Here is a 9,964-nt window from a genome sequence, read left to right on the forward strand (position 1 = left end):
GTGCTTCCTGGATGCTGCCTTAACTTGTCTGACTATATAAACCACTAAAAAACACATCAAAGGCGTTATGCAAATTGACTATGACAATTGCAATATGACTTCCTTAGCAGCACTGGATTTATTAGCTCAGCTGCAATTCAAAAACATGACCAAGAGACATTTTGGGAATTCTAGAAACACATTATTAGCCTCATTAGTCACATCTGTAGGTATATAGACCTAAAATATCACGCTGTGAAATGACACTACCCATGGAGCTGCACATGACTCCTGGCTGCGCACCCAGAGCTGCTGAACACATTAGCCAGTTAATGGGCTACTGAGAAAGAGAAGGAGAGAGAGGAGGAAGAGAGTGAAGGAGGGATAGTCAAAGGGCATGAAGGGGGCAGGGAAGTCACCGGCGAGAAGATAGAGAGGCCGAGAGAAAAGAGCGGAGCAAGATGAAGAGGGGAGTGGACCGGGAGGTTGGTTGGGGGTGGGGGTGGAGGGTGGGGGTGGAATGGAGGAAAGAGAGGGGTGAACCTCCTGAAAGACATAAATAGGCAAAAGAGAGCTCGGAGCCTTGCAGTCACTCGTTCCGACAGCCACATCCACAGCTCCCCTCTCCCCTTCTCTCCTCCACCTCCAGCCCTCCTCTCCACTCATCTGCTGCAACCCTTCATTCATCTGGAACCCTGAGCACAACCAGTGAGTAGCCTCTGCACCACACGTTTATCCTGTTTCTTCTTGACTGCGCGGAGATCCTTGCATTAGGAAGAGTGCATTCATTCATTTGCACAAATTGCAGGATGTGACAGTTGCAACATAGGAGGCTACCAAGCTTGCACGCAACGCTACTGGCACTTTTTCAGACACAATTGTGACAAAGAGGTGTGGATGTAACAGAATTGAGCACTTTATTCATTTCATATCAAAACATCAAATTTCATGCAGTAAATTAAGAGCTTTATTAACTCTGCAATGAAAAGAATTGGACATATTAAGAGGTCGACTTGGTTAGGAAACATATCAAAACTGTGAACCACTCTATGTGCATGCTGTTCATGTATATAGAAGCAAGGACACAAAGTAGCATCAGACTCCTATTGCTAAGTGAGGGACTAAATGAGGGGACCGACACCGCTGACGTATTATGGATAGAAATCAGGATATGTTGAAGTATCCAAAATTAAGTATGTTTGCTGGTATAGCTTCATTCATTCAGAAATATCCTGAGGTCAGAGATGTAGAGCTTACTAGGCTGTAGCAGCAACAACAACAAAGATCAAAAGTTTGTTACACGCATCCTAATTAATGTCAGATCTCCTTCTGCTAATCCCAGACAGTTTAACTGGTTTTACAAGCCCAAACAGTGGAAAAACAGTCAGAGGGTTTAAGCAAAGAAGTTTCCCTCTGACTCACATACCCCACTTGTTAAACCCGACACTAACACTGCAGCCAGACAGTTTGCCCCTTTTCAGTTCTCCTTGTAGCCTTGTCATGTTCAAGATATGACAAGAAGAAGAAAACTGTATGAAAATGAGTGAATGTGTAGAAAAAAAAGAGTGATGAAATCCTTTTTGGCTTCATAAAATTTGTAGAATCCTTTGAATGCATGTGAATTAATTTGCAGCTATATGACTGAGCTAGATAGAAATGAACTTTTTGCTTTTCTTTGCTCTCCCTTTCTACACCTCCTTTAGGTCCTCCGTCCTCCCCTAATCTGCCCTCATAATGGACACCGCAAAGAACACGCTCTTCTTCTGTCGCCTGATTGTCATGATGCTGACACTGGTCCAAGGCATTCATTCAATGCCTGTTCCTACCGACATCCCCATCTGCACGGCCTCAGAAACTGCCCAGTACAGCCTGACGTTTACCGGTAAATGGACCCAGGCAGCTTTCCCTAAGCAATATCCTGTTTATCGTCCCCCTGCACAGTGGTCTAACCTCATTGGTAAGTGCACTGAAGCTAAGTGCTGTTTTATGATTTCTTATTATTTTGAGGGTAGATGTGGAACAGTATCCTGTTGGTTTAATCACAGACAGCCAGTCTATAAAAAAAAAAAAATTAAAAAAAAAAAAAAAAAAAAAAAATTATATTGAGTCATCTCTAGTAGCTGCTGCATCAACTATTTCTGATCCTCTTCTTTCACTTTCTTCCTCTGCTCTTAGGGGTGACCCACAGCTCTGACTTCCACATGTGGCAACCTAATGAGTTCGCCAGCAACGGAGTGAGGGAGTTTGCGGAGAAAGGCGAGGCCTGGACGCTTATGAAGGACGTGGAGATGGCCGGCGAACGCATCCAGAGTGTTTATGGGGTCATGTCTGCTCCCGCTGTCGTGGGAGGCACAGGCCAGACTTGCACTAAGTTTGAGGTCTTCGCCAGGCACTCATACGTAAGTCTCTCTGAACTGATGTCCTTCAGTCGGAGTCAGGGCATTAAGTGCATGAGAGGCCTTTTTCTGGCAGGTTAGCGTACAGAACAAGGTGGTGTGATGCTGTCTTTAGCCTGCGGAAGAGGCCTAAAGAATTTTTTTTTTTTTTTTTTTTTTTAAGTTGACAACTACAGTTCTTGTTTAGCCCAAGGATTCATCATTCATATTACTGACAATGACATTTTACTACCAGACAACACAGCCTTACATTCAGCTACATAGATCATTTCCAGTATGGCCACATTATAAACCTTGCAGAGCCTCCCGCAGGTTCAACTTTGACCTTACTTACTGTAGTGCAGAACAGTGTATGATTACGATGGACATTGTGGATGCATTTTCTGTTGTCTAACTTCCAAGTCAGTGTTTCAGACCCGAGTTAAACTATATCTGGGGTTAGCCCTATGAACTGTGAGGTTATTTCCACTGAGGCTGTTTTGTTGCCATATCCTGGCAATACAATTGAGTAAAGTCTTATTACCACCATTTGCACCGACAGCCAAAACTATAAAAATATTACTGGGGTGGTAAAAGCACCAAAATGTCCAACATTTTAAAATTAGTCCACCCAGTGTCTTTTTTGTCCAGTAATGAATTGTCATACTGCAGCCAATTGTTGATAATATAAAGAGTTATATTGTGAGAAAGAACGCGTTACGGCTTTTTAACAGGGCTGATGCAGCGGAACACTTAAAGCTCCTATAAAAGCAGCTCCTGACTGTTTTTCCCATACACTGCACCCTAAAGAGAGCTTCCAAAGCGCAGCAGGTCTAATTCATGTCTCTTCAAGTTATGTACAACTCTGCAGAAGTTGGCTGTGAAACTTGCCGCTGATGGGTTTTTAGATAGGTCATAAAAATGATGGACACATCTTACCAAAACCTGTTAGGGCTGGAAAACGATTTGCATAACAAGCCAGTTGGAGACAGAAGATGTACACCAACATATACAAGTCAGTGAGGGTTAGGAAAGACAACCTGTGGTTCTGCTGCATTGATTTTGATTCCTTCTTTTAACTGTCCATTGTAAGTTAACGAAACAAGATTATAGGAAAATAATGCTAAAATTGAATTTGTCAAGGTTGTACAGATGTTCCGTAACCAAATTTGAAATAACAAAATGCTTATTTAACGATAACTTCCAAGAGAATCAAAGTATGTCAAGCAGTTCCTTTGCTATTTATTGTAGAGTTAATTGTCAATGTGTAATGAAGTAAATGCATAATTTGTGGCGTTATTCCATAGTCATGAACAAATCCTACATGCTCACATAAAATGACAAGACAATTCCATTCATTTTTCCTCCCCTGTTGTTCTCTTCCTCTTTCGTCTCATCACCATCTCTGGCTATGACCCACTCCCTTATCTTCTTCTCTTTTTTTTCCTCTCTCTGTGCTTCATCTCCTTCCTTTTGCTTTACTTCCTCCATCTGCAGCTGTCGTTTATTGTGCGTATCGTTCCAAGCCCGGACTGGTTTGTGGGCGTGGACAGTGTCGACCTGTGCGATGGCGACCACTGGAAAGACAGTCTGTCGCTGGAGCTTTTCCCATACGATGCGGGGACCGACAGCGGTTTCACCTTCTCTTCCCCCAACTTTGAGACCATCCCACAGGACAAAATCACACAGGTGGGTCAGCCAGAGCCAAGAGCAACACTGAACCAATCCAACGCAAATATCACAAACCCTGTGAGTGCAGAAATAAGTTCACCTCCATCTATCAACGCTTATTCCTTGTCCATTTTCCCCCTCCATAGATCACCTCCTCCATCCCCAGCCACCCTGCCAATTCCTTCTTCTACCCCCGCCTGAAGCACCTTCCACCCATGGCCAAGGTCACACTGACCAAAATAAAGAAGAACAATCAGATCATCAGCCTGCCGGTGGAGCCCACCCAGTCCAATCAACTGCCAACAGGAAACGAGATCGAAGACAAGCTCATAAGTAAGTCCAATAACAAAATTACTCAGGATTTCTGCCTTCATATGATTAGTTAAGTACTCTTTAAAAAAATTAAAAAAATAAACACCCTTTTTGTGTATTGGTCGAGCACTGCCAAAAATATGGTGTAGTGATAACTATAAGGCAGTGATATGTATGATAACTGTAAAGATATTTACAAACGACTGTGAATTAAATCAGTCCTGTGGGGGAGGGTGTTGCTTCAGGTACAGGTAGGATTTTTCCACTCGGTAAAGTTATTACAACGCCAGCCATTTCATTTTCATCACAACAATTGCAAGGTAAACAGTAGAAATACGGCACTTTTGTAAATAAGTGGTTGACCAAGACGTTACGCCGTTGCAAACGTTGTACCAAAATCAACTTAGTTAGAACATATTGACGCACTTGACTGGCCCTAAATAAGTGAGACGGTTGTGTTTTTTCACACAAAGCCAAAGTTGGTCTTAGCATAGAAAAGATTAAAGTATGTCATGTCTGTAAAATGTACCACTGTGTTAAAACTAAAATTTTTTAATAACGCTCAAATAAGCACAACAAAAGGAAGGGAGGAAGCACACAGCACGCTGGCAAACATGGACCCAAACCAGCCCCACATGAGACGCTCGGGTGTGTTGCGACTTTGGCGAGGGGCCAAACCGCATTATTGCAACACCTGCATTCGCAACATGATGAGCGCAGTGGCCAATGTGCGCGCGCGATGCACGAAAGCATTTTTTTTCACAATAGCACGAGGAAGCCTGTAGAAACCCGCCAGGCATTTTTCGGCACATGCGGCAGCGGGCGAGTTTCACAGGAATGACTTTGGTGCAATTTTTGAAGACAGTATCCAGTTTCTCCTTGCACATCCACGATGCAATACTAAAACCGTTTTACAACATCCAAGCAACTGGTTTTGCAGATGTATATCCAAATATCCAAAGGCAAATGCGAATGAATACAATATAAATATTTTGCAGGTATGAAATAAAAAAAGAAAACGCACTTATACACAATATGCTGAAATATGGAGAAGTAAGGGCTGCCCCCTTCAGAGTCATTGAGTTGAATCATCAGCCAGAAGAACCCTGACGCAGCACTCGATTTCTCGGTCGACTGGCACTCCGGCTTCATTCATTATAGAAGGCTGACTTCCTTTACGTATGGCTTGTTATGTGTACCCACTCAGTTTTGTGTCGGGGCACTCCTATCACAATATGCACATGAAAGAGTCCCCACCCCGAACAAACTAATCAAATAATAATGAACAGATTTAAAAAGTGAAACAGATTGTGTTTTGCTAAATTCAAATGTAAAAGGCTGACACTAGTTACTTGTGCGTTTTACTAACTCCTACAAAAGCATTTGGGAAACATTACAGGCCACACGCAAACTCAATTACTTCCAACCAGAAACCAGAGAAGCCAACTGAGTGCATGGCATCAGAAAATTCCAGGGCCACATCTGGCATCCAGTGGAACAGTCAAAATATGACAGATGGAGAAAGTGAAAAAGCACTTTAAGAAGACTGTGTCAAAATTATATACAGCAACGTTGAGGTCATGACCCCAAATGGGACACAGACGTGCAAGTTTTAACAAGACTTAAATCCTTAATGTGAAGCAGGATTTACGTAATGGTGGCTCCTGGACTATTTAAGACTCCCTGTTGTATGGATTAGTGGTAATAATAAAAAAAAAGAAGCCCAACAGCAAGGAAAAATAAGAAAACATCTTGGAAAAACTAAAGATGAAGAGTGTGTCAAACCTCAAGTAAAGCCGGCGATGCAATAGTCAAACAAACTGTCTGGGTGACTGATGTTCTTATATGTGACAGGGAGGGAAAAATAACCTTTTATAAAAACACTACTCACCACAGAAAGTCTAAATAGATGACTTGACCGGGAAAAATGTGTTTCAGAGGGGGGAAAAAGGAACAGATAGCATGTCAACCTGGCAAAAGAGCTGACAGTGTGGTAATCAGATTCAGTGTTGAGGGTGACTGTAAAATTTTTAGTCAGCATCACAGACTACAAGCCCGTTCCCCTGACTACCCATCAACAAACAACACAGACTGGCCAAGAATCTGTTGGGGTTTCCTACCCTGTTCCCAGTGCTCCATCCTACCCTTCCATCTGTTTATGGTTCCACCGATCCCTCCATTTCTTTGGTGTCTTCTCCCCAGAGCTTTAATACAAGCTTTATTAAATGATAGGCAATCACTTGATTTAGGTTTCATCTGTTCAATACAACACTGATGTAAAATCAGTGTAAATCAGCTTCGTGCAGCATTTTATCACGTCATCTTAATCGTTAACGGACACACATGATAAAGAGAGATGTCAAAATCAGCCTCATCCTGACATGCATGTTCAATCCCACCATCCATCCAAGCAGCTTCCGTACCGCCTCCCATCCTTCTGCTTTTCCACTCTTTAACCGGCAACTGTGATACATATCAGCTGTGCATAAACTCACAACGAGGTTGGCTGGGGTAGCCGGGCAAGTTCACAAAGTGGCGGGAAAGCAAGAAAGTAGGAGTATGATGTAACATAAGACTTCAACGATTACAATATACACTACGTTAGCTAAAAGAAGAAAAAAAAGAATGCTAAAGGCAGCCCTTGTTTACCTCTATGACAGTTGAGGTGGTGAAGCCTTATCTGTTGCAGGGGACTCGTGAAGTATTAGCGATGTGAGGCAGGGTCATACTGACAAAGACACAGTCAGCAAAAACTCCTCAATAAATTAAGGTTAAATAAAATGAAAGGTACCTCCAGCAGCACAACCACTGCCAAGAATCTATAACGAGAAGCTACGGGTTCATAAAGAGCTGCACACAAAGCATGCCATCATTCACTGTTATTGTCTTTTACTATTTCATTTGCTTTTTAAATACAAATAACAGTTGAAGAGCAGTTAATTTCCCTATTACAAAATTGCCCTACATTATATTTCAACACAAATATCCACTCACAAACTTTCCAGGTCAAAAAAGAGAGAGAGAACACACACACACACACACAAAAAAGGAGGTTACACTCCCGTGCGTGAGTTAGAAAGTAATAACTTGAATGTTTATGTGACTATAACCCCCCCCACTCCCTCTCTCTCTCTGTGCAGATACCCCTCTGGACTGTGAGGCGTCTGTCTGGTCTCCCTGGGGCTTGTGCAAAAGCAAGTGTGGAGACTCGGGGGTGCAGCATCGCACACGCTACATCCTGATGCACCCGGCCAACAGTGGAGCAGCCTGCCCCCTGCTGGAGGAAGAGAGGAAGTGCTACCCGGACAACTGTTTATGACTAGGCCAGGAACGGAGGGAGACTAAAGAGAGGAAGGAGAGAAGAGAGAAGAAAGAGAGGAAAGGCAGGAAAGGGAGGAAGGGACGGAGACGGACGAAAAACAGTAAAAGGTCTGCGATGTATTTGCATAAGGCGTAGTGTTGATGGAATAGATTCTGTCTCTTCTGCCCGGTCATACCCTCTTTCTGTGGAAATTAATGATTTCACTGTCTGACTGCTAAATTAGGAGTCCGACTGCCAAAACAAATCTAATCTTCAAGTCATATTGATAGATCTGAAAGCACAAGAAGGTGTAGTTTGGCAAAATAGCCATTAGACACCGATTCAGTTTTGGCAGATTATCAAAATTGACTTGGATTAGAACAATGCTGTTCTGAACATAAACTCACAAACACATGTTGGCACTGGGATTGGGCTTGGTTTGACATGTCTGAAGATCACAGACATCTGTTTGCCCACAGTGGATTATTCATACAACAGAAAATCCAAATAATTTCAGACTGGGGAAAACATGAAGCTATTTGCAGAAGTAGTTCAAGCAGAAAAGGGGCATGTTCTGTCTCCTTAACAAAACCACATTCAAAACATATTGTTTACGGACACTTTGTTTGTTTTCCTGAAGAAAAAGAATATATTTATTGACAGGATTTTAACCTGTAATGTACAGTATATAAAATCTGAAAGTAATAATTTGTATTCCTTCATGTTATTGAGATATTAATTACAAAAATAAATGTTGTTTGTAAAAAAACCAAAAAAAAAACCTAAACAAAACAAAAAATGCACAAAAAAATGAACAGATATTTTCTGTCAGGGTTAATAAAGTGTAAATACATCTTAAAATATTGTGATCTCATTGGTGACTGTTTCTTTAATAAAGAGATTTTCCTTCTTGGAGAAAAGAGACTAAAGTGTGTTTACAGTGTTGTTGTGGAACTGGATAATTCCTATAATTACAATATTGACTTTGAACAGATTTAATTTCCCTTTTTTAGTGCTTCTACTCAAAGCAGTGTGTCACCTTCACCTACATTTGGGCTCATAAGGCAGTATAGTATAGTATAGTATAGTATTACTAATACTGGGGCTGCAGGATCAAACTGAGTACAATGAAAAAAACACTAAAGTGGATGACCTGGGTTCAAACCCCAGTTTTGGATAGGATTCGCCCTGATGAAGTGTTATTCATAAAATGGGAAAAGGTGCTCCAACTATTTAAAAGAGTTCACCAAATGTTTATTTCTGAAGGAGCTGCCTTGATGCTGCAACATCCATAGCAGCACATAAGTACAGACTATGAAGCATAAATCCAACTTTAATGACTCCCTCTTCAAAAACCGAGTTTGGGGTGAGGTGAAGACAACAGAAGTCAATGATATCAGTGGATATATGTAAAAGAGATAAAAAAAAAAAAAAATCACTTATGGCCAACATTTCTCTAACCGTACTACAGATGACAGATTGAATAGCAATAAGGACTAAACATCTGGTACATGAGGGACGTCCTTCCGTTCTGAATGATGAAGGAGAGGAAAATTACTGAGATAAAGAATCAGGAGAAACAGGAGAGGAACAGAGTCAGTCTCTGGCTTTCCTAAATGGTAGTTTCATTAACCATGTATGAGTGGTAAGAGTAAAGTAAACGTACAGTACATGGTACTCTATAATGAAGAGTTCATCGTGAGGAGTAGTTGTACATAACGTGGGATTGTTTCAACGCGAAATGTGTGTTCAAGAGATTAATTTTGCTATGCTCAGAATAAATGAAAACAAACAAAAATAATGGTATATGTTAAGCTCCCATTCAAGTTTTCACAATGGCAAAAGAAAATACCGTGTTGAGTGCCTGAGTTAGGAGGCAGAATGTGATTCACAGTAATCTGCAATTTTATAATTATTATATGTATTACAAGAACACTGCTTTGGAATAAATGATAACAGACTTGGACTGCATTTTGCAGACTACTGTTTGATCAAAAGTTTGATTACTGTATATTTACTCCTCACACACATTGTGTAAAACTACTGAAGTGTGGGAGGGGGAGGAGGAAATCTGACTCTTTGCTTACTTTAGGGATGACAACTTTTGCAGATGCCGACATGAGAAGGGGTTTATTCTGTGTGTGGGAGTGAACTTTGTCAGTGACCTCATCCAAGGTAAACATATGGCAAGTATTGTATGTGATGGTTTGGATTACATTTCCCACTCAATTTCCAAACACATTTGGCCTCTCTTTCATCCTCTAGTAGCAAGCACACACTGTCGAGACACGATCAAGATTAAAGCTCAGTCAATGAGCTGTATTAC

General features: G+C 41.4%; 1 protein-coding gene across 1 annotated transcript; it reads left to right on the forward strand.

Annotated features, from left to right (window-relative positions):
- Positions 1 to 537: 537 nt before the first annotated feature.
- spon2b (spondin 2b, extracellular matrix protein) lies at positions 538 to 8,553 on the forward strand. The gene is made up of 6 exons (XM_069147216.1): positions 538 to 687; positions 1,683 to 1,936; positions 2,155 to 2,378; positions 3,852 to 4,043; positions 4,172 to 4,358; positions 7,478 to 8,553. The coding sequence occupies exons 2-6, from the start codon at positions 1,714 to 1,716 to the stop codon at positions 7,654 to 7,656; spliced, it is 1,005 nt and encodes a 334-aa protein (XP_069003317.1). The 5' UTR covers positions 538 to 687; positions 1,683 to 1,713; the 3' UTR covers positions 7,657 to 8,553.
- Positions 8,554 to 9,964: the final 1,411 nt, after the last annotated feature.

The sequence above is a fragment of the Embiotoca jacksoni genome, unplaced genomic scaffold (assembly GCF_022577435.1).
Source record: "Embiotoca jacksoni isolate LCO1_2020_lvr unplaced genomic scaffold, fEmbJac1.0.p SCAF_135, whole genome shotgun sequence".
In the NCBI taxonomy this organism is placed as follows: Eukaryota; Metazoa; Chordata; class Actinopteri; family Embiotocidae; genus Embiotoca; species Embiotoca jacksoni.

Coding starts and splice junctions, on each gene's coding strand:
- spon2b (XM_069147216.1), top strand. CDS start 1,714: ATGGACACCGCAAAGAACACGCTCTTCTTCTGTCGCCTGATTGTCATG. Junction 4,044..4,171: donor CACAGGACAAAATCACACAG/GTGGGTCAGCCA, acceptor CCCCCTCCATAG/ATCACCTCCTCCATCCCCAG. Junction 4,359..7,477: donor GATCGAAGACAAGCTCATAA/GTAAGTCCAATA, acceptor CTCTCTGTGCAG/ATACCCCTCTGGACTGTGAG.